Source organism: Amaranthus tricolor, chromosome 1, assembly GCF_026212465.1.
Source record: "Amaranthus tricolor cultivar Red isolate AtriRed21 chromosome 1, ASM2621246v1, whole genome shotgun sequence".
Lineage (NCBI taxonomy): Eukaryota > Viridiplantae > Streptophyta > Magnoliopsida > Caryophyllales > Amaranthaceae > Amaranthus > Amaranthus tricolor.
In genome coordinates, this window is record NC_080047.1 from 43721075 (window position 1) to 43745294 (window position 24220).

Below are 24220 nucleotides of genomic sequence, written 5' to 3' on the forward strand. Positions count from 1 at the left end.
TAGCAAAGGAGAATTGAGCAGACTATTAGTTGCAAATCCTACCTCTATCCAAATGATACGTACGTGGCCGTATGTTGTGCTGTAGATACAACGTACAAAACGAACAAACAAAGTGGCCACTACGTGAAGTGATCGGAATGACGCCAACCAATCACAACTTCTTGGTTGCATTCTGTTTGATGCGAGATGAGGCGGCTGTGTCGTATTCTTGAGTGTTGCAGGGATTGAGAGATATTTTCGGCACTGCTCAGACTCCTAGCGTCATTATAACCAATTGAAACGAAGGTTTATCTGCAGTTATTCGTGACGTCTTCCCAGGTAAAAAGGTTTTGTTGATTAATTAATGTCGTTCTATTTATTGAATATGTCTGAATTGCGTTCAATGTTGTGTTTAATGTAGATGTGCGGCATTTGTTATGCATTTGGCATATTGCAAACGACGTTGAGAATATGGTGGACAAGTTGTGTGGCTGGAAAAAAAATCAACAAGGGCAAATATTTAGGCAGTGTAGATGGAACCCCTTGGTTGAAAGTTCTACAATCGGGGAATTTGAACAGAGATGGCAAGCGATCGTAACTACGTGGTCGGTTAGGAACAAAAAGGTCGTTCGGTATCTGGCTGGAACATGGATTCCACTTAGAGAGAAATTTGTGCGTGCGTGGACGAATGATTGTTTGCACATGGGTAACTAGACTACCAGCAGAGTTGAAAGCCAACACTCGTCTTTCAAGTATTACCTTGGTAGCTGTAATAGCTCATTCGATACACTTTTTAAAAGGGCACACGCACAGATTACAAATCAGCAAGCTAGGATTCGACAAGCGCTACAGGAATCCATGAATTCTGTAGCAAGGTTGATGCGACAACATTTCTTTAGACCTTTATATCACCACGTATCTATCTATGCCTTGGAGCAACTCCAACTTCAGTATAACTGTATGTTGGAACTGGGTGATTTTGTATTTAACAAATGCGGTTGTGTACTTCAACACACCCATGGATTGCCGTGTGCATGTTATTTACATATGTCCATCGGTTCACAATGGTACTTTGTATGTGGAAGACATTCATCAATTCTGGAGTACTTTGAGGTACACAGAGGTCGGAGACGAGACCAACGAAGGAGTACGATACGCGAACGCCAATGACAAAGAGTACTTTCAATCTCTGGTCGACGAAGTTCTACAATCTGATCCCGCAGTTGTACGCCGAATGTCTCAGGTACTTGAATATGAACTACACCCAGATGGAGCCGAAATACCTGAGCCTTACGCAAGTCCACCGAGAAAGGGAAGAACGAGCACAAGCAAAACCATGAGAAGGAAAAAGAGTGCATTTGAATATAACAGATCTTCTTCTCGCGGTCAAGGGTCTAGATCTTCATCTCGTGGGAGATCTAGTGGCAGATCTAGTGGTCGAGAAACGCAATCTTCAGTTGGAATTAACTTTAGTTTCAACTTATATAGTACATGACTTTCTTTTCCGTTATTTACATTACTTTGTTACAGCTTAATCTTATTAACCTTATTTTCAATTATTGCAGATGATCCAGGAGGTCGTGATTTTTCACAGTTTTCATGGCCTAATAACATCTCGTTCATTCTTTCTCCTTACTTGTTCGACTGGATTGATGTGTTAGGTGATAGTAACTGTGGATTTAGAGCTATTGCCGCCACATAGTTGGGAGGCGAGGAAGCATGACCTCTTTTAAGATGTCCTATGTGTATGGAAATGCAAATTAACAGAGATCAATACCTACGTTTGTATCTATCCCAGGAGTCGTTAGACGATGCAATATTCAGAATAGGTTCACACGGCAACGGACCTGCTCCTTATATTCACTGGATGGATGCATCGATGGCATTGTACTCTGCAGCAACGTTTCTTAACATTGGCATTGCTTATTATGGTTCTGTTAGCAGTAACCCGTTGTACAACTGTTTGGTTCTTCCTTTAAGGAAAGCGCCGGGCGTGCATAGTGTACATAAAGTTATACATATATGTTGGGTGAATGGAAATCATTTTGTTCAACTATGAATGAACGACGATTCATCCCCACTCCCGCCCGTCCATCAACGTTGGAGAGAAGCAGTTGACAATTTTTGCAAACATATTGAAACACATTTCAGTACTAGGATTATGCTCTGGAATAATCTATGCGAGCCACGACCCCCACTACGTAATAACAACGCTGACAATGCTGTAAATTTAGATAGTCCGTAGTTTAACGTGTTGTACAAATCATTATTCAGTTGTGTTATAAAAATGTATATCAAATTCTTTGTGTATAGCAAATTATAGAAATTATTCAGTTGTATTATAGAAACTATAGCAAATGTAGATTAAATTCTTTGAGTATAGTAACAATTCAAATGAATAAAAGCATTGATGTAAACATGAATTAAATTTAATGTAAAAAGCGTTGACGTAAAATCAATAAACGCATCGATGAATGTAAATTAAGTTTAATACAGAGTATGAAGGGTCCTGCCCCTTAAATGCTTGTCGTTCGGCAAATAAATCTTTACAATCATTAAGGTATACATCTAAGGCATGTCGTTGCCGCGGGTTAATTTCCGTGACAGGAGGTAATCTTGCCAATGGAGCAAATCAACTTGGCCATTCATTCAGAAACTGGAAAAAAAAAAAAAAAGAAAAGCAAAAACGGCGTTAACAACATATAAAACGACATCCAAATAACACAAAGACATAACACAAAACAAATAAATTTAAAACACTCACATATTCAGAACTGCTCTCCGTTCAACGAGGACCGGCAGTCGGTCCTTCGCCGGGGACCACGAAGGGGTGCGAGCACACGCTGAACCAGTCAACGTAACTAGGTTCAACCTCTGATGGAACACATGCCCGACGAAGTGCATGCTCACCAATATGGGCACTAAAGGGGAACCTACTCCATGCCTCTAAGAACGCATCTGAAGAAGCAAATGTCACGGAGTAGGTACCGTGTGCCGGTCGCATAAGAGGGGGGAATAGCCTGCACGAAGTCGACCTATCGTACTGCCCGCTCCGGCAAATACACCTCCACGATATAAAAGCAAGTGATGCCCCCGATGAAGGTGGTGCGTGGGTGCTCATTGAGCAACGCCCTAGAATCAGTCATGTACGGAGTTCATTCCACCTGGATACAGGCCAAGTTAACAAATAAAAAGAATGTAAAATTAAAAAAACATGCATAACAAAGTGTGATGTGATGCACAATACCTGAGTCTCCGTCATGGAGTCAAGTATGCTACGACACTCCCTCAGCCTGTCCACCTCACGACATGGTTTTTTCGTCGACCACATCTCCGCCCTAGTCTTGTTTGGTTCGTCTGCTCGGCGAGGATCAGGGCGAAAAGCGGGAAAGTACTCATATATCCATGTCTGCAGCAATGTTAGACAACCCGCAATGGTCTTGCAGCCAGCCCTAGATGCCATTCCGAACTGCCGATACAAGTAGGCCAACGTCACCGCACCCCAGGCGATATCATCCTGATCGGCGTTCACGGAAAATATCGCGCGAGGTCACATGCCAGTCCTGGTCTTATCAACCAGCAAGGTAGAGCCGACGATAGCCATGTAGTAGGCTGTCGACTGGGTATCAATGGCCTGGGACCTATGACATAGCTGCATCAGTTCAACAACGTTCACGCAGCCGCTGGTGAACGTACCCCTACGCCGTAGCTCAGACATAGGCTCCCCGAAAATATTGGTGATACCGACATGCCACTCCGCTGCATGGCAGAGAGTCTTCAATAGCAATGCCCAGTATGCGTTGCACGTCGTGTAACATAATAGTCATTTCCCCCAATGGCATGTGGAAGGTGTTAGTGTCCGGCTGCCACCTCTCCACGAACGCCGAAATCAAAGCACAGTCGATGTGCTGGTGCATAATGTACGGTAGTCGGCCGAGGGGAGTAGCAGGTAGAACATCATACAGCACATCGGTTATATCCCTCAGTCCTCCAACAGCCTCTTCCTACTACGACATTCCAGAACCGGAGGTGTACGCTCGGAGCCGTCGAAAATAAGTTTAGCTATGTGCCCGCCATAGCTAGAGATCAATCAGGTATCTGTCGGCCCCCGGGCTAGGGCGATGTGACTAACCAGTCCGTGCCAGCGGACTGTGAGCGCCTGCTCTCTCGGGCCGACTCATTATCAACGAAACTACGTCCAACGCGCTCAGAGGCGGCTGAAGAACTAGGACCGCCACGTGCGAATCTCCCATCGTGCCCCCGGACAATAGTCCAGTCCACTGGGCGAAAATCAGGAGCTTCGTATTCAACATCATCAGCAACATTATCATCATCACTTGAAACCCCGCAACTACTCTGGATGCTACTAGCCTGGTCCAGCGCACACGACCGTTGGGCAATACTGTGTCTGGCAGCCTCTTCCTGCCTAGCCCTCCTAGCTGAACCCGTTACCCCCCTCTCATGCAGGTCCCCTCTGAGTAAGGTAGGCCTATAGTCCTCAAGAAGGGTTTGCACTAGGTCCAGCGCACTCGACCGTTGGGCAATACTGTGTCTGGCAGCCTCTTCTTGCCTAGCCCTCCTAGCTGAACCCGTTACCCCTCTCTCATGCAGGTCCCCTCTGAGTAAGGTAGGCCTAGAACTATTACCGCTCAACAAGTTTCTAAAAAAACCCTTTCCTCTTCCTTAATTACCGGCCATTTACTACAATTTTTGATAATTTAAGTAAATATTAATAATAAATGAACATAATCAAACATTACGTTAAATTAACCACATGAAAAAAAACAATAATTAATTAGCAACAACATAATTTACCCAATCAATTACCAACAAACATAATGTTACAACATATTTATTATTAGGATTATTAATAATATTATTGTAATTAATTTTCTAAATTCACAATAATCATAATAATAATAACAATATTAACAAAAAAAATAACATTAATAATAATCATAACAATAATAACACAAACAACAACAATAATTATAACACTAATAACAAAAACAATAAATAAAAATAAAGTCAAAGGAAAATTTAATAACATTAACAATAACAATAACAACAACATCACCAACAATAATAATAAAAATGATATTCAAAAGAATATAAAAAAGTTAATAATAATAATTATAACAAACATATTTAAAATAACAAATTAATAATTAAAACAAAAATAAAAATTTAATAATAAAAACAATAACAATCACAACAACAATAACAACAACAATAATAATAATAATAATAATAATAATAATAATAATAATAATAATAATAATAATAATATAATTAAAAATAATAATTATTATTCATAAAAAAACGGAAAAAAAAAAGAAAAATTGAATCGCACAAATCTGGCGACCAGACCCCGGTTTAGTCGCAAAAAAAACCACGGCTGGACCCCGGTTCAGTCGCACTATTTTGTGCGACTGAACCGGGGTCTAGCCGCGGTTTTTTCTGCGACTGAACCGGGGTCTAGTCGCCCAGATCTGTGCGACTCGTTTAATTTTTTTTTTAATTTTCAAATGATAAGAAAAATTACCTCAATTAATTGTTTGCAGATTGAACTTCTTAGTTTTTGCTCCAAAAATTTGCTTTTATAAGTTTGTTTGTTAAGTGTGATAAGAAAATTTTTAGTGAGATTGTGATATATATAGGAAATTTTAGGTTCAGTGGCAAAATCGTAATTTTTTGAAAATACAGGGGCAAATTCATAATTTCATTTGGAGGTGACGATAAAATAAAAATGTGGTGAAATTTAAGAATTGGGTCAATCAAAAGCTTCACCATTCACTCAACATATTTATCTTAATTTTTCATTCATTTTCTTTGTCAATCAACACCAACCATTGACATCATTATCAACTTTGATTGCAATATCACATAATAACTTTCTTAATCTCTTTAAATTAACAATAATGTCAGTCATAAATACCCAAAGATTAAGATCAAAATTCGTATGGTACATTATTTTGATGTATTTAATCATCATTCTCTTACAAAATACAATTGTATAATGCTCGAAGCCAAAACGGCATATGCTATGAACGCGAACATTAGTTAAATTCAAAGAAATTGCTGGTAGCTAGGCCTAATAAACCTAGTCGACTCATAAGCTACTCATACTCAATCTAAGCCCGATAAGTTTACTTCACTATTGTGTTAAAATGCGAAATTTTACAAGTTTAGTAGTCATTCGTGCATGCTTCAAATAAAATGAACATTCTAATTCACAAAACAGATGACTATTGCAAAATTGCCCTATATTTAACTTGCTACTTACATACAGGAAATAAAAACAAAATTTCTCTATTTGTCCTAGAAAACAACAATCCCCATAATCCCTAGAGACTACAACACAAGGTATAATTTTTCGGTATGACGAGTAAAAATGACCGACATTTGTCAACACAAATGTTTATGCTAAACTCACTTGTGTTAACTCAGTCTTCTGCCGTACTTCGCATCCTCTTCTTTTGTTTTTCCTGCAAACGATATCTTTCCCGGCGTTCTTCCCTCTGCCGTTTTCTTGACACCAGCTCTTCTTTTGCCTTTTGAGCTGTATATGCCTTCCTCTTTTCTTCCTCTTTCTGTTTTCGCTTCTTCTCCTGCAAAGCAAGATACATCCAGAAATCTCACATAAAAGATCAAGCAAATCAAGGCATTATTCAGATTTTTCCTTGGTTCATTATGCGAGAAGAATAAGAACAAATGGCCACAGCTTTATAATGTAAACACTCGAGCCTCATCAACGAGCTTCAGATTTACGTCAGTTCAAAAATCATGCAAAACTGTAACACAAATTACATACAGCCTATATGGCCGTCTAAGCAAAGCATACCTTATTATGCCGAATAAGCTGAAGATGCTGAATTAGCTTCTGGGTTCTCCTCTCATGAGGTTCAGCAACAACAGCTCTCCTTTCTTCAAGAAGTCCACGCCTTCTCTTAGGAATATCTTTGGGCTTTGAAGCAAATGGGAGTGCTTGTTGCAGTGACTTGGGGATGACCAATGGGTTAAATTTTCTTGGTTTTCTCTCAATTGGCTATGAAGCAAGTACAAAGCAAAATAAGAACCTTCTTTTAAATACACACATAAAAGCATGCAACTTGTACGACAATATCTTAGAGGGTGTTTGGCATTGGTTGTTGGCTGTTGCTTTTTTAGTTGGCTTATTTGACCAGCCGGAAATGTTGGCTGATTCAGTTGGCTTTTAAGCTAGATGAAAAAGCCAGCTATTCATGAAGATGTTTGGTAAATTTGGCTGCCTATTAGTGAAAAAGTGGGTTAATAAGCCAAAAGTCAACCAAAAAAGCTAATTGGGATAGCTTTTTATTTAACTTGGCTTAAAAGCCATTTACCAAACATTTTTTTTGGTTGTTTGACTAACCAAAAGCCCAAAAAACAACCAAAAAGCTAAAGCAAAAAGCCATTTACCAAACACCCCTTTAAAGCTCGAAGCAGAATTAAAGTAGGAAACTGAAATCCTGAGAGTTACATTACCTTGTACAATGAATCCTTGTTAACAGGAACCGGAAGATTCTGTTCTCTCCTCAATTCAGCGACAGTTTTCATTCCTTGCCATGTTAGGTCACGAGGTTGCAAGGCTGTTGTCAATGGATTGAAAAATTTTGGAACATCCACAGTAGCCCATGTTGTGAAGAACACAACATCACTCATAAGGATCTTGTCCTCAAATGTGCATCTTGCAATCCCTCCCTTTGATGGAATGTCATGTTTGTTTGATTTATTGCCAAGCATTTCCTTTGCAGCCTGTCAAATCATATGCCACCCATACTAAAATTACATATTTTCAAACACGAAACTTGTAGCAAAAATAACTTCACATTTATTTTTTTTGGAAATTAGAATTATTGGGGGATGGTTAATGAAAGCAAAGAAAAATAGAATTCTAGGTACGGAATTTATTCAAGATTAAACAGAGCAAAGTCAAAGGACAGGTGTCCTTCCAAAACGAAAGGAAGTAGAAAGTGCAACAACCAACATATAAGGAACAAGAAATCCACACTTTATTCCACAACAAATCTCGTGCCTTAATAAATACTCCATCCATCACTGAGTTTGCCGCATTTCGTTGATTTAGGATAAACTCAAAGAGATACCGTTAAGATAAAGCAAAAGATGCACAAAATGCATTTCATTTTTGCAGGTTTTCCTCATTAACCAATCAAACTTTCCAGATAGCTTATTTATACTTGTATAACAGATTAACTCACTAAGTCTCCAAAAGAACAGTAGAAAAATGTCATCTACTTTAAATAAAAAGTAAAATAAATTAAGCGCAAGAAAGAAAACTCAATATATATATATATATATATATATATATATATATATATATATATATTAAAAATAAGTGGGTAATATTTAAAGCAATATTTTCAAAAAAAATCCTTCACTCCTTACCTTCTTCACTTGTCCACGAATTCCACTAACAGTACGAACAGTTACACCTTCATATTTTGCTATTTCAAGATCTGAAGTAAACATATCCTTAATATATGCTGTTTTCTTGTATATCTTGCAAGGTTGACCAGTAAATTTAATTTTCTTCTTTATCTGGACTGCATGGTTGAACTCTAGTACAACAGCAGTTGCTGTAATTCTAAATGATGCCTGAGAAATATTGCACAGCAAAGATATTCAGCATTATCTAGCTAGTCTAATAACAAATACTATGTCGGATACAAAGTTTATCGGTAAGACATGCATGGATGTATGTCTATCGATGCCCCCAAGGAATCTTCATGTGCGCATCTAACCGACTTCATGCAAATATTTAGACATCGAACAAAATATATCAGACTTGACGCAAATTTAGACATCGGATATATAGAGGTACAAGTACTTGCAGGTTTTTCATAATTTGTCATGAAAAAAAGATGCAAGATCTTATTATAGATCCCAACCAAAACAGACCAAATAATGAGATGCAAAACCAACACCCAATACCAAATGTTCAGTTCAAGCAATATACTATGTGATAATACTACAATAATAAAAATGCCTAAGCCTTTATGGCCTAATCCCAAAACCATGAAAAGAAAATTAATGTCACCTCCAAAGTCCCATACTCCACCCTTACTAGATATCATGAAAAATGTAATGATAAACACAAAATAAGATTCAAAAAAAAAAAAGCAAAGAGTTTAACCTGATTGTTAGATAGGTTCTGTATAGCAACAACTCCTGTGTTCGGGGGTGCAAGAGGGCCATAAAACATTGCAAGACAATGCATGTGCTCAGGAGTATACTTCAGCATACGAACCCGACTATCGCGGTCCTCAATTGCATAAACAGGTATTGTCTGATAACGCCTCCATCCTATAGATACAATTATAGGATCCCTAGTTTTTAGAACTTTTTTGTGCCATCTATGTCGCTTTAACCTGACCTGCAAAAGATAGTAAAACCCATAGTGATGCAGGTTCAGGAAACACAACAGAAGAATAAAGACAAGAGAACCAAAGATGTTTACGCTGAAGTTTAGTGAATCACGGAGATGGGTAATAAAACTTAAAGCACCGAAGATTATATAATTGTAGTACAACAAAGATGACAAGTCAGAGTACAGGTAGTGTGTACAAACCTGCATGTATCCTTCATTCTCTTCCATAAGGCTAATGCCTCCAACAAGTATAGGGCGACTTGGATCAAAATACTCGACCATCTCACATGGTACAGCTTGGATTTCCAATCTGACATAAGTCCCTGTTCTAAAACCCTCGATCTCTATTCTTGTATCTTCATCTAGATCATTGAGCTCAGCTATATTCCTTTGCTTTTGAAGTTCTACTTCCTCTTTCAACTGCATACATAAAATGGACATTAGAATGAACAAATAGCTGCACAAACTCAAAAATCAATACAATAGAAGACCATCATATTCACCTTCTCATAAAACCCACTCTCATTTGCCTTGCTACGATCACCTTTAGCCCCATCTTCCTCATTGATATCTTCATCAGGTAATTCAGATCCATCATATGTAAATTCAAATTAAGGTTAGCATTCATGAATTGGATCATGGCCGGTATGCCTCATTATAGACCAAACACAAAACCAAAGGTGAAGTGATCAATTTGGGATTTGGATGCCAAAGAAAATGAAATATAAAAGTAGAAATTACCCATCAAAGCTTCAAAACATGCTAGACATCACGTATATGAATTATGTATATGAATTGTGTCAGCTTAATTACACATAATTTAAATTTAATATAAACATATAATTCTAATAAGTGGTAAGAGTGGATGATTAAAAACTCTTTTTATGTCCCCCCCAAGGAATTGTGTATATGAATTGTGTGAACCGGAGAGTAGGGAGTAAGTGAAAACAACATTGCAAATTGGAAAAGGATATTGAGCATCAAACTTTGCACGAAGAGCAAGCTTTTTAAACTTGCGTTCGTTGATTGTTGCATCATCTTCTTTCTGCGTCCCACTGTCCTCTTCGCCCATTTCTATATCTTCAAAATCACCGTACACATCATCATCATTGCCACCAGCCTCAGGGGCCTTAGCTCTTTGGGCAGCTTTTGACCAATCACCAGTGACAAAACGGTCTCGAATGCTTTGTACAACAGTATCATCTTTCCAATTCTTGAAACTCAAATTGCTGACGAATTTTGAACAATCATCAGCATTGACATCATCAGCACCAAGACTATCATTCAGCCTCTATTTCCAAAAGAAAACATAAAAGAAAATTCAGGAATCTGAAAATCATCAATTTTTAATGTTTTCATTATAAGGAAGTACTTCATTAAGTAGCATTAGTGTTCATAAGACCAACAGCACAAGATCGAAGTTAATCACAAATTTAATAAAGTACTCCACTTGTCTCATACTCTCATTGCTAGTTTAAAGTAAATAATATAGACAATCAGACTTACAACCTTATGAAAATTATATCAGACTATGAAAGGAAAATGGAAATTTATACTTTTAAAAACTCAATGACAAACCTTGGCTCCCTCTCCCTTTGGTTTGAAGAATTCATCGTCTTCACTATCATCATCACTGCTTCCTTGCAGTTCACTAATATCAGATGCCAGGTTAGCAGAGGATTTTCCATACACAAGTTGCATGAGATTTGTAGTTTGTTTGGACATTGTTCGACTCAACAATGATTCCCTCCATTTGGAAGAATTTCCCATGTCTTCTTCCACTAGCATATTGAAAGGTAAGTGTTAGTAAAGATAGATCCATCATCCAAGTATAAATTTACCTTATAAAAATTAAATTAATAGATAATAGATAATGAATGTATCATCTCATGCCTTGGGGGATCACACGAAATTGATAGCTATTAAAAATAATTGTCTTACACACAAAACAAAGGAATATAGGAAAACAATGATGTGATAACATTCTATTATGTATAATGTGCAGTGAGGGAAGAGAGGGAAGAGATGGTACTTTCCGTATCTTCATCAGGCCCATCATCTGTAGAAAAATCTGCACCAGAAGCTGGTTCATGGTCTTGATCATCCTCCTCCCCATCGCTATCACCTTCGTCATCATCTTCATCCTGCAGTCAAATTTCAAGAAAAATGAAACTCTAAATAAATGTACTAACTAGCTCCTTAGAAACAATGACCTCTAAGCATAAACAGCACATTCTAAAAGGCAAGCATAAAAAAAAAATTTAAAAAAAATAAAAAAAAAAAAGAGCATAGAATCTTGAATTAGTGTCAAAGGGCAGCTTTGTTAGACAGTAAAGTGAACCATAAATCCTTTGCAACATATGCATGAGTGACATAAATTTCTTTGGAGTAACAAATCACCAAATAAAAAAACATTTAAGAGGTTGATTTGTGATCGAAGTAATCTTCCCGATCATGCCAACATCTAGCCATCTACAATTCATCCGCTAAGACATACAAACCACCAGAGTGTATTGACAAGTACTGGAGACCTTATAATTTGACTGGGTTGTACATTTCATTGGGGGGGGGGGCGCTTACCAGAGAACTCAGTTTAGAGGGAATTATAAGGGGGTAATACGGCTTGCAGCCTGGCACGAGAAAATAATGACTACAACGGTCCTTTGTTCTGGAGTCTACTTACCATATCATGATTCCCAAATATTGCTTTCCTTCTGATCCTACCATCACTGAACTCGACCTGTTCCTTAAAAGTGTTTTTCAAATCCTGTTGTCCAGAATCATCTCCTTGACTCACCAGAGTGTCATCTGCTTCAGCATCTGTATCATCTGATGATTCTGAACTATTCACATCAGCATCGTCACTTTCTTTTTCAGATCCAGCAGTTTCACCATCTTCAAGAAATCGTTCGTTAGCTTCGTGTTGTTTTTTCTGACTGAAAAGATTGATAAAGCTTTTCTGCAACTGTTCATCAATTGAATACTTGACTTCTTGAAGTTGTTTTACCAAATCCACACCAACATCATGTTTTCCTATTTAAACAAAGAGAATGCAAAAATACATCAGAAGATACAACAGTTAGGCTAAAGAAAAAAGAACACAACAATAAATAATAGGTTATTAAGAAAAGGTATGATATTAATAACTAAGACAACCTTTACGTGCAGTGCTGCCATTTTCATCCGCTCCTTTAGAGAATTGAACTAAATGATCATTTATATTTATATATACAGCATCTTTGTCATAAAGGAGATCACCAACACCAGACATTGGACCATAAAATAATTTTTCCTTTTCACGCAATCCTTTCTTTTTAGCAGCTGAAGGTAAAGGACATGGATCAGCCAAACTTGTAATACTGGCCAAGCTATAATCACCAACACCAGCAATATGAACCTAAAGAACACAATGAAGTAAATTTGTAAATTTATTTTAGGTGGTAAAGAATAAATCACTAATTTGTTTTGACATGCTACAAAGAAGATAATTAATTCAAGCAATAAAAGTCACCTACTTTAGTACCCTTCTTTAAATTACAACCACGCAAATATCCATATATCGTGACATTCCTGTCACATTTTTTGTTCAACTGAACTTTCTCGGGTGGAGTGACATCTTCAAAACGATCTGCTAACACATAAGGATGAGCAGTTCGCCAAGATAATGGATGAAATTTCATAACCGAGATAAATTTGGCAAGATTATGAATTTCACGTTTATGGTACCTGTGTTTCATAAAAATGATTTGAGAAGAAATCCTTCAAAAAAAACACTTTAAAGGGAAACGAAAGGCACTTACTTTCCATAAATGAGACCAGATAAATAAAATAGTTTGGCACCATCATATATTTCAGTCCAAAAACGATGTTTGAGACGCTGCTTTGTCTTTCTCAATTTTTTGACATCCTTGAACTTATCTAGGTGGGTAAGGACGCCCATAACTTTTGGAAATCCATGAACTTGCATAGCATTCAAAAACTCAAAAGTTTCCTGCAAATAAAAATGTCTAAGTGTCAGATACTAACAATCTAAGAATAAATTAAGCATTGGATATCCTACAATGTTAGAACAAATACCTACAAATTGCATACCAAAGAACAATGAATATTTGCCTCTAACACAATTCATCCATGATACAAAGAAGGAAAAGGAAATCACCATTTCAAAACCATAACTTCCATCAATTAGAAGTAGAGCCAAGTCAGCAAACTTCGCACAATCAATCATTGCATTAATTTCATTTGGGCACTCCACAAACTGAAGACGCCTTTGTTTACCTACAAAAATAAGGCAACTTATATTACTCCCTTTCATGTTCTTTCCAAACAATTTGTATATCACATTACACCTTAATCCCCAGAAACGGAAAACTTAACAATAGAAACACACTGCACAATCCAGAAATGAAGAACAGAACTGATAATGTTTTTGATTCATTAAAATAATTCACTCTATTAACCATTAAAGAAAACACATCATTTGTCCAAAGATAAGGGCTTCATCGGATAAGAACAATCTTGAAACACAACAACGCCACAGAACAAATTAAAAAAGAGATGAACAAAACCTGATACAATAGTAATCGGACCACGAACATCAGGCAAATTGTGCTTGGTGTAATGTTTCACAAGACATTTAATCAGCAAGGACTTTCCTACCTACAATAACAACGTCAAATTGAAAAACAACAAAATAAAACAAGCATCCAATCAACAAAAACCAAGAAAACAAAAACAAAATCAATAAAAACCTCCAACGCACCTGTGGAGGACCATGAACAACTACAACAAACGGCGGAGGATCACCAACGTTACGATCAATAGTCGGAATATGAAGTTTACGCTGCTCTTTCTCCACAGTACGTGAATGTAATCGCTTAGCTTTCACATTTGAACGGAAAGAAAAAGCCTAAAAAGGTTTCCAAAACAAAACAAATTTAAACTCCTATACATATAATTACAATCAGAACTTCTGAATTAAAGTGAAATAATCCAAACAACGGTATCAAAGAAAACGCCTAAAAAATCAAGAAAACAAAACTAAAATTGTATCATACAATTACAACCAGATCTTCTGAATATAAACCAATATTATTAAAAAAAATTAGAAAATAAAAATTTGAGATTAGTATGAAAAACAAGAAAAAACCTTAGGGTTTTGAGCAGGATTGTTTTTGTTGTTGTCATCAGAAGCATTGGATGATTTCTTCTTTTTGTTTTTGCTTCGTTTTTTAGGGCCAGCTTGGCGAGACCTGTGAGCTTTGTTTGCCTGTTCTTCGCCGGCAGCCATTGATGACTAAAACCCTAGTTTTCGTTAAACCTTAGCGGCTGTATAAATTGTGGAGCTCAGTTGCAGAGTTTTTTTGGGGGAAGGAAGGAAGGAGGCCGGTGAAATTGTTAAATTTGTAAATCTTACTCCCCCCCGTTCCATTGAATATTTACGAATATTAAAAAAATAGTCTTTTAAATAATATACATATTATTTTATTGAATAATAGTATGGATAGAGGAAAAATGGTGATTATATATATTAAAAAAATAATAAAAGAAAATTAGTGGAGAGAATATGGAGATCACAGCTAAAAAAATATTTTTCATAAGAAATATAAAAATGTTAAAATGAAGTTGGTGGAAGATATGTAGGAACCAAAGCACTAAAACAATATTAAAATATGGATGAATAAGGTTATTTTTGTCCAAGATTTGTGATATAAATGGAAAGATTCGAGAATAACAAATGAAACACCCAAAATAAAAAGTGAGAACTTCTTTAAAGAACGGAGGAAATAGTTAATAAAGAATTTGTCTTATTTATTACTACAAATTGGGGTATTTGTTTACAGCAAGTATGAAACCGTCTCACAGTAATTATTTAATTATATTTAAAAAATTAATTAACCTAGGCTTAATTTGGTAGACAACGGTCGTCATCCTATAGGAAAAAATAATAATTTTTAATTTTTTAATAAATTAAAATTGCATCAGTCCATATTAAGTTGTCTCACAGTAAGACGATCTTAATAAAGAAAATTAAAGTTCTAACTGATGTTAGAAAATTTGAAATGAACAAGCTTATTATAAAAAAAATATAATAAAAAAAAAACTTTGAAAAATTTTACTTCCCAAAAGCATCTTTTTGTCCGAGCTCGAGGTTAAATATGTTCGATGTTACCTATAGTGAACAAAGAAATTGATTAAAAAAAGTTAAAATTCTTTATTTACTGTTACTAAATAGCGAACAAAAGGGAGATGCTATGACATTGTCTACATTTTGTTCGCAGTTTTCAGCTTAGTTTTTCTATTCGTTGTTAGTAATGGCGAACATAGCTAATCTTAGATTCGGATAAAGAGACACTTATTTTAAGAATTAAAATTTACCAAAGCTTATTTACTGTTATAATAAGTTTACTTTAGGTATATTTTTATAATAAGTTTATTTTACGTATTTTTTTATAATAAGTTTATTTTAGGTATTTTTTTATAATAAGTTTATTTTAGGTATTTTTTTTTATTATGACCTTCTTTGTATTTATCTCATGAATCCACATGAACGACCTTGAAAATGATTTGTTGAATTCCGATTACTAAATCCCGGATGATCGTGGAGCATTGCTTGCCTTCCATCACCAACACCCAACATCAATTACAGAAGATAGAAATGGGGTTAGACATAACAGAGCCGAACACTTGCATAAGAGGATGCTGTCATAGCCAAACAATCCCTCTCCATCTTCCCCCTTCTTCTTTCTCACTTTCCTCCCCTATTGCTCGAGGTATTATTTTTCTCACTTGCACTTTTAATTACATTTTTTTTGGTATTTTTGATTAATTTTTTATGATGGGTTTTTGTTTTTTCTTAATTTCTTACAAAACCCAGGAAGTGAAAGTGTTGTGTATGAAGGAATTCTTGATGGCAAAAAAGTTGCCATCAAAAAACCCATCTTGTCTACTTCTGAAGATATTGATAAATTCCACAAAGAATTGCAGTTTTTATGGTTTGTTTTGTTCATTGACTTTTATGTTTAAGTTTTTTTTTTTTTTTTTTTGTTCTTGGGTGTATTGTTAAAGCAATAGTCTTTTTTTTTATTTAAATTATTTGGAGGTGAGGTTGGACAATCCCTAAGAGGCAGGGAAGGGGAAATAAATACTTGCTGCAGGTGGTGAGAATTCTCACAACGGGTGCAAGGGAGAATCATCAACCTTTAGGCCAACCCATAATCTCAATAAGTTTTTTTTTTCTTTTTTTTTAATTTTTTTTTTTAAGTTCTTAGGTGCTCAAACACTTAATTGTTAACTTCAAAGTTGTCGAGAAAACAATGACTTTAACTTTCCATTTTGCCTTCTTGAGCCAATTATTCTCAATGTATTTGAGTTCACTTTTGTTCAAGTTTAAAAGTAAGGTTGTGTAAATTCGATTTCTCAAAACCCCGCTTTGGCGGGAGCTAGTTATGGAATTGGAGTAATGAAATGAATGTACTGGAATGGAGTTGAACATGTTCTCTTCAACTTATTTAAGTTCAATTCAAGTCAATTCGGTTTAGTTTAGTTTAAGTTCACTGTTGGATAGAACATATTTCATACCCTTAGCCTTAATGGCTTAATGGGTACGTACAGTATTTATCTATTTATATTCGTTATCTTGGGTGTTGGAATTTGATTAGGAATTGTTTTATATATGCATTGTTACCATGAAGCATGTGTATAAGTCTTTTCGAGTTTTCGTTGTTCCATGTCTAACGAGAACATTTGAGAGCAGATGGCTGTGGAGTAGGGGTAGTTCGTTTGCTTGTGCATTTATTTTAGAAAGAAGTAGCATTTGATATTTAATTCCTTGCAGTTTGATAGTTGTTTTGTGTATAATTTGATGTGAAGCAAATTGGATCATCCGGGACTTGGGAAGCTGATAGCAGCCCATGCTAAGCCACCTAATTACATGTTCTTTTTTGAATTCTACGAGTTGGGTAATCTTGCTCATAAGCTACATTCTGAGGAGTGGAGCCCGAGTATTGACCAGGCCCTTGTCATCGCTCTCCAGCTAGGTACTACTTCTTAAGCTACAATGTGCAAGACAACTTAGCATTAAACATCTGTTTTGTTGCTAAATGCTGTAGCCATTTATCCCCATTGACCTTAGCAAGTTTTGTTGTTTGGCTAGTTCATTTTGTTCTTACTTGCGAGTTTTTACTTATGTTGATCTTGTCAAATAATGAGTTTGTCCCTAACTCATGTCATGATTTTTCAAATCTCTTGTATGGTGGAGACATGCCAACACCACGGCATTTCAACTGTACTTTTATGTTGTCTCCGGCCAATAACTGATTTTTACATGATCAAATTTGCATCATGAGCCTATTAGTGAAGCATATCTATTGAAGTGCAAAGAACTAGATTTTAACTCTTTGCCAAATGCTAGTAGAGAGTATTGGGTGTTTCTACTTATCTTCTTATCTATATTTTAAACTAAAGCCTATAAAAAGTTTCCGTCCCTAGACGGACTAAGGGTTTTGGACTTACGTAGCACCTTGTAATAATCGAGGTGATGTTTCCTGCCTAGACATAGTGTAACATATTGCTTGCGTCACTGCATCACGACTGCATTGTAAGGTTTTTGAGCTCACTGCAACCAAGTATTAGATGAGACAATCACGAAACTATCAGTGTTGAGTACAAATGTTCTTTTGCGATCGTTACCACAACCGAAACCCTATTTTTGTAATATGATTGGAATACAGTAATACATGGAAACACATGAAAACATGCGTGACGCTTCACACACATACACACACAATTATATGTTGATTCAATGAATTTTTTCTTGTATAATGCTGATGCCTGGTTTTGCCAGCACAGCGGAGGCTCTGCAGTATCTACACAACCTTGGGATTGTCCACAGGGATGTCAAACCGGCAAATATTCTTGTAATCATCAGTCATTACAAAACTATTCCTTATATTGGTATCAATTTTAAATCAAACTGAATGGACTCTTTATTTTCCTAACTTAATCCCATGGTCTCCCAACTGCTACCATTTTTTGATGCAGTTAGGAGAAAATTTCTCTCCTTGTCTAGCGGATTTTGGCCTGGCGGAGTACATCAAAGATCTTAAAAAGTCTTCTTTCCTGAATTGGAAATCATCGGGAAAACCAACTGGAGGATTTCACAAGAAAAACATGGTTGGGACTCTTATTTACATGGCTCCTGAAATCTTAAAGAAGGAGATACACACCGAAAAATCAGATGTCTACAGTTTTGCTGTATCAGTCAAGTGAGTTTGGTATATGGTTGGTTGCATGGATGGGCTGTGGCTGTATAGTTATGTTTTATTTGTTTATTAATATATTGCACGAAGATTAAAGCAATTGTCATACCGAACTTTGATTGGTATCTGTCATAGTTTTTCCGTTGCTGTAATGTTTAACCCTAATTATCTGCAGTGAGCTACTCACAGGCATCGTTCCATACACTAATCTTCGTGCAGAAGCTGAGGTTAGCCTTTTGACTTATGCTATGTTATGTTACATGAATTTTTATTTTTTACAAACTTTTGTCCTTTGATTGCACATTCTAGATTTTGTTATTTGCTCTAGAAAGTCAACTATTATATGGGATATAAGGAAGTATCTCTATCAATGTTATAGGATTTCATATGTTAGCTCATAGTATAATGATTTTGCCTTACTAGAGTTTTATTTAGTACTACTGAGCGGAGTAGTTTGTTCCATTCTTTGCAAGTTTGGATGGGAAAAGAAGATAAAAAACAAATATTGAGTATTGAATTCTTAGTAGAAATGGAAATCATAATAGCATAGTGCAAAAATGCGGTAATAGTCACGATCGTGGTAATTAAACAGTAATGCAGTAACGAGAGGGACGTTGTTATAATAAAGCTAATATTGGCCAAAAGCATGTGATATTCCTCATAACAGCCCATAATACGACTTTTTTACACCTTTACAGGTTACAGCGTGGGAAATATTAGTTCGTTTTTTATTGAAAACCTTTACGATGCGGCCAATGCGATGCGATGTGATGCAGCCTTGTATTTGAAATATGCTTAAGAGTTTTAAAAACTTTATTCTTTCATGCATCGCCTCTTAGTTTCACACATATGCCAGTTTCTGTGGTCAGTTCGATTGATTGTTTGTGTGATGTATGGACTTCTTGTAGGCCCATACTGTGTTGGAAATGAGCTACACCGAGCAGAAACTCATTGCAGCGGTGGTGTCTGATGGATTGAGGCCCGTTCTTGCGGTTTCTGAGTTAGGTGCACCTTTGCGCTTATTGTCATTAATTAAGCAATGTTGGGGTCAGGACCCCAACAATAGGCCTTGTTTCACAGACATAGTTGCTGAACTTTCTTCAATTCGGGACGAAGTAAAAAATGCGGAAGTAAAGAAAATTATAGTTCCTGAACCAACTATTTCTGCTCAGCTGTCTATAGAGAACAACCCAAGTTCTCAAATATACGGAGGCAGTGTTAACTGGTCTACTCAGGGTGCAGAAATCTCGTCGGAGATTTCTATTGTTGGAGCTTTGAACACGTCAACTTCATATGATTTTTTGAATGATGAATCCTCATACAAGCCCGTGCTGTCTTGGGGTTCCTTTGCAGCATGTGGCCAGAGGGAGACAATGGAAGACACTCATTTTCTTATCCCTGGGATTTGTGATCTGAAGGATGTCTATTTGTTTGGTGTCTTTGATGGACATCGAGGTGAGCAACTTGTGGGTAAAATCTAAATATATTGTCTATTTATGAATCTTTCATGGAAATCAACTTTGGCAAACGTCTACTTTTGTCATTATTCTAATTTGAGGCTTAACTTCCATCCTTTTTAGCGTTTAGGTTGCATCTTGCAAATGTCTAGTTGTTTGCATTGTAGCTAGCACAAAGTAGTGTGTATTAATCATGGCATTTGTTTCTGTTGGTTATCATGTTCATGATGGGTTTATTGTTTAACTTCTATGTTATTATGTTCGTAAATGTTTGGATACCGCTAGAGTTGTTCATTCGGGTAATCAGGTTGATTTCGGGTTAGGTGTTTCGGGTCGGTTTGAAATAATGTTTTGTGTATATTGTATTTCACATAATTGTAAATCATTTTTAAAGTCGGGTCAAATCGGTTTCGGTTACAAGATTGGGTAAATTTCGGATCATCGGGTTTGTTTTGAACACCTCAAGATACTGCCTTATGCTTGAAGAATATCATCTAAGCCTGGTCACCCTATTCCCCTTCTTAATTCTCCCAACTTTTTCAGATGCAAGCTGATTTTATGAGGACTATTTCCTATAATACCAACTTTTCCCCCTCTTTTCAAAATCAGAAACAACAATTTTGAACCTACTTTTTGAGCCTGTTTACATTATATTCTAGTCTCTTTACAGTGCGTTTGGTTATTGGTACTAAATATTGTATAAATGATTTGTAGTGTAAATTTTCTAGAATTGTATCATGTCATTCCCATGGTAATGAAACATTGAATACAAAAAAGTTTTATTGTTCACAGATTTCCATTACCACCCGACACCACCTGTTCAAATGGTAATGCATTAGAATTAATTTTATGAAGAAAATGAGATGATTGCTGTATAACAAACATGATTATAAACTTTTCAAGAGAATTTCCTACCAAAACTGCACTAACTTTCCATTGCGTGCATGACTTTTATGCACGTACAGGTGCTGCTGCTGCTGAATTTTCTGTTCAAGCTTTACCAAAATTACTCCAACATTTTTATTCCAATGGCATCAGGTCATATTTTCTTTTTTCCCGATATGTTTGCTACTTATGGTTTGTACTGATTATTCATTTAGATTTACGAAATGTTGTAATGCAGCCCTGCTGAATCTCTGATAAAAGCATTTGTCGAGACTGATAATGCATTCAGAAGTGCACTGGATTCCCATCGTAAATTCAAGGGATTAATTAAGAAAGATTGGCACCCGGGTTGTACAGCAATAGCTGCTTTTCTCGTCAAAAGTAGGCTTTACATTGCAAATGCCGGGGACTGTAGAGCTATTTTGTGTAAGGCTGGCCACTCTATTGCTCTAAGCAGGGTGAGTAAAATTTTAAATATAAATAAAAAAAACTCTGGAAAAATAGCTCCTAAATTCTATTTAAGTGAATTTAACTCAACAGGATCATGTGGCGAGCTGTCTTGAGGAGAGAGACCGCGTAGTTAAGGAAGGGGGAGCGGTCACATGGCAACTGGATACATGGAGGGTTGGTCCTGCAGCTCTTCAGGTTGTACGATATACACTTCCTTGGTTCCTTTGATTATAAAACATGGAAATATGTTAATGCTTTGCGTACTCCCTCTTACCCTTTATGATTTCCCCATTTAATTTGTTTAATTGTTTCAAACATAATTCTTTGGTGTAGTATGACCCATTTGGTAAAGTAAGCATGGTGTAATAACAGTCACGATCACAGTAACATAACAGTGATGCGGTTATCGTAACGCCTAAATACCAGCCAAAACCATAAGATATCCCTTGATACTACTTAAAACACGGTTTTTTACACCTTTACAATGCGGGGAATATCAGGTTGCTTATTTTGAAAACCTTTACAACGCGGCAAATGCGATGCGGCCTTGTTTCTATACTATGAGAGAGAGGGTTACTAGCACTTGAGAAGGGAAATCTTCTTCCCTTCCCCTTTTTTCACGCATCTCTCTCTGGGATCTTTTTGTTGGCATTATACGGTCCTCCAAAAGAACTTACGCTATGTTTGGATAAAGGGAAAGGAAGGGAAGGGAAAGTACGGGAAGGGATAGGATAGTATTTCCTTTTTTTGAATAGCAAAAGAGGAGCAGAGGCAAATGTAGGGATGAGATCCTTTACAATTACAGGCCATGGGAATGCGTTTTAGTGGTAATTTTCATAAAATGTGTTATATCATTCCCATGGTAATGAAGCTCTCATCCTTAAACATGTATTTTACTTCACACTTATCCATTACCACTTAATTCTACCGTTCCAGTTGGTACTGTATGGGAATGAGTTTTGTGAAGAAAAATAAATGATTAGATTGGATCAAGCATGGTCATCAACCTTTTTAATTAGATTTCTTAACTAAATTACATTAAACTTTCATTACCATTTGCACCATTTGATACCAATAACCAAACGAACCTTTAGTGTAAATAACATCTTATTTTTCAAATTCCTCGTCTGGAGTGGTTAATCTAGATAGAAATAGGGGTACACATTGAATTCTAGACTTATTGCTAATTTTACCCTTTTTGAAGGTTACACGCTCCATTGGTGATGATGATCTCAAGCCTGTCGTTACTGCAGAACCTGAAATATTGGAGACACCCCTTTCACCAGAAGATGAGTACCTGGTGAGATTTATTCTTTAACAAGTTTTGAAGCAATTTGTCTAATCGTTAATGTTCTGATTTATATGTTAATTTCTTGAGAATGTTTACGAGTCGGAAACTAACGAACCCTTTCAAACCATGAAATGGGTGAAAACGAAAATCTTCTCACAATTCTTTACAAGCTGGTACATTACTTAGCCTCCTTTGTCATACTATACTCTTGTTTGGTGTATAATTCAGCTGAAAATCACTCTTTCAGACATTCGAATGATTTGATGCTTTAATGCCGGCCATAAGTAGTTTAAAATAAAGTCACATGATTCGCTAATCTTCCCACGAATCACGAATTGAAAAAATCAAATTATGGTCAGTTTTGGGTTTTTTCAACAATTTTGAGCGAATCCTGAATTCAAAAGGCGAATTAGCTGGCGAATTATGTTACCCCCCGTCTAAAATCTAAATTGCTCAAACTTTCAGACATTCGAATAGTTTGGTGCTTTAACGCCATAAGTAGTTTCATCTTGTCACATCATGCGCTCATGTAGACCGCTGATGAAGTAGCGGGAGTGTTTTACTTGGATACACATCAGTAAGTTACCAAAGCCCCGTCTTTCCCTTTCGTTTAACATCTTGGTTACATGTTGAATCATTAGGTTATGGCAAGTGATGGCTTGTGGGATGTGATGAGCAATGAAGAGGTGGTGAGCATAATTAGGGACACAGTTAAAGAACCCAGTATGTGCGCCAAACGATTGGCGACAGAAGCCGCACAGCGCGGTAGCAAGGATAACATAACTGTGATCGTGGTGTTTCTTCGTCCAGTCACAACAGCCGAGAGGATTTATTAACACCGTATACCTTTCTTATTTATCTTTTGACCTCATTGATGAGCTTTGCAATTTCCCGATGATCCATTTAGATTTTTTTTGTAATGAGAATGAATTGGTAGAACATTGAAGTTCCGTCAATCTGCTAGCTTGTATCGAAAAGTAACCGGAGTGTTATCGAAAAGTAAGGTTGCAGTTTGCGTGCGTTTCACGCCTATAAAGTTTGCCAATCAAAGGGTGTAAGTGTTATATAGTATGTATATCTTTTAGCATCTTTTGGAAATAGCAAACACAATAATTTGTATGTATCAATAGTATTCAAGTATCTTTTGAGTTATATTCATTGTATTTGTATTTATATATTTGCTTATCCACAAGGAATACAATTTAACTTTTTAATCATTCCGTTCTCCTAATTCTATCATCCTATCATCACCTATATATAAATTTATTTTATAGCTTCTACTCTCCATTTTATCCTCATCATACATAATTTGTACCGTACATAAAATAAAGATTTAATCTTTTTATACAATACAACGTATAACAAGTATATGAAATCTTGAAATTAAGTATAAAAAATGTCTACTCAAATAATGCCCTTAGAAAAATAGAAAATAAAACAAATAAATTTAGAAAAAGTTTTTTGATGTATAGTACATAGATAATCTATA

General features: G+C 36.2%; 2 protein-coding genes across 3 annotated transcripts; one reads left to right on the forward strand and one right to left on the reverse strand.

Annotated features, from left to right (window-relative positions):
• Positions 1–6114: 6114 nt before the first annotated feature.
• On the reverse strand, positions 6115–14805 carry LOC130827898 (ribosome biogenesis protein bms1). The gene is made up of 18 exons (XM_057693793.1): positions 14538–14805; positions 14151–14297; positions 13957–14047; positions 13548–13666; positions 13189–13379; positions 12904–13114; positions 12545–12785; positions 12072–12421; positions 11421–11532; positions 10967–11169; positions 10359–10679; positions 9892–9984; positions 9590–9808; positions 9155–9394; positions 8407–8616; positions 7486–7755; positions 6824–7027; positions 6115–6590 (listed from the first exon to the last, which is right to left on the reverse strand). Exons 1-18 carry the CDS (start codon positions 14676–14678, stop codon positions 6426–6428), a joined length of 3528 nt encoding a protein of 1175 aa, XP_057549776.1. The 5' UTR covers positions 14679–14805; the 3' UTR covers positions 6115–6425.
• Positions 14806–15937: 1132 nt separating this feature from the next.
• On the forward strand, positions 15938–23948 carry LOC130827905 (protein kinase and PP2C-like domain-containing protein). 2 transcript variants are annotated; one of them, XM_057693805.1, is made up of 12 exons: positions 15938–16161; positions 16266–16383; positions 17261–17427; positions 18239–18306; positions 18431–18654; positions 18824–18875; positions 19557–20103; positions 21071–21143; positions 21229–21448; positions 21531–21635; positions 22645–22740; positions 23373–23948. In XM_057693805.1, the coding sequence occupies exons 1-12, from the start codon at positions 15984–15986 to the stop codon at positions 23565–23567; spliced, it is 2043 nt and encodes a 680-aa protein (XP_057549788.1). In that variant the 5' UTR covers positions 15938–15983; the 3' UTR covers positions 23568–23948. The 2 variants fall into 2 exon arrangements, with proteins under 2 accessions (XP_057549788.1, XP_057549795.1); XM_057693812.1 differs by lacking the exon at positions 15938–16161 and having other exon boundaries at positions 16491–17427.
• Positions 23949–24220: the final 272 nt, after the last annotated feature.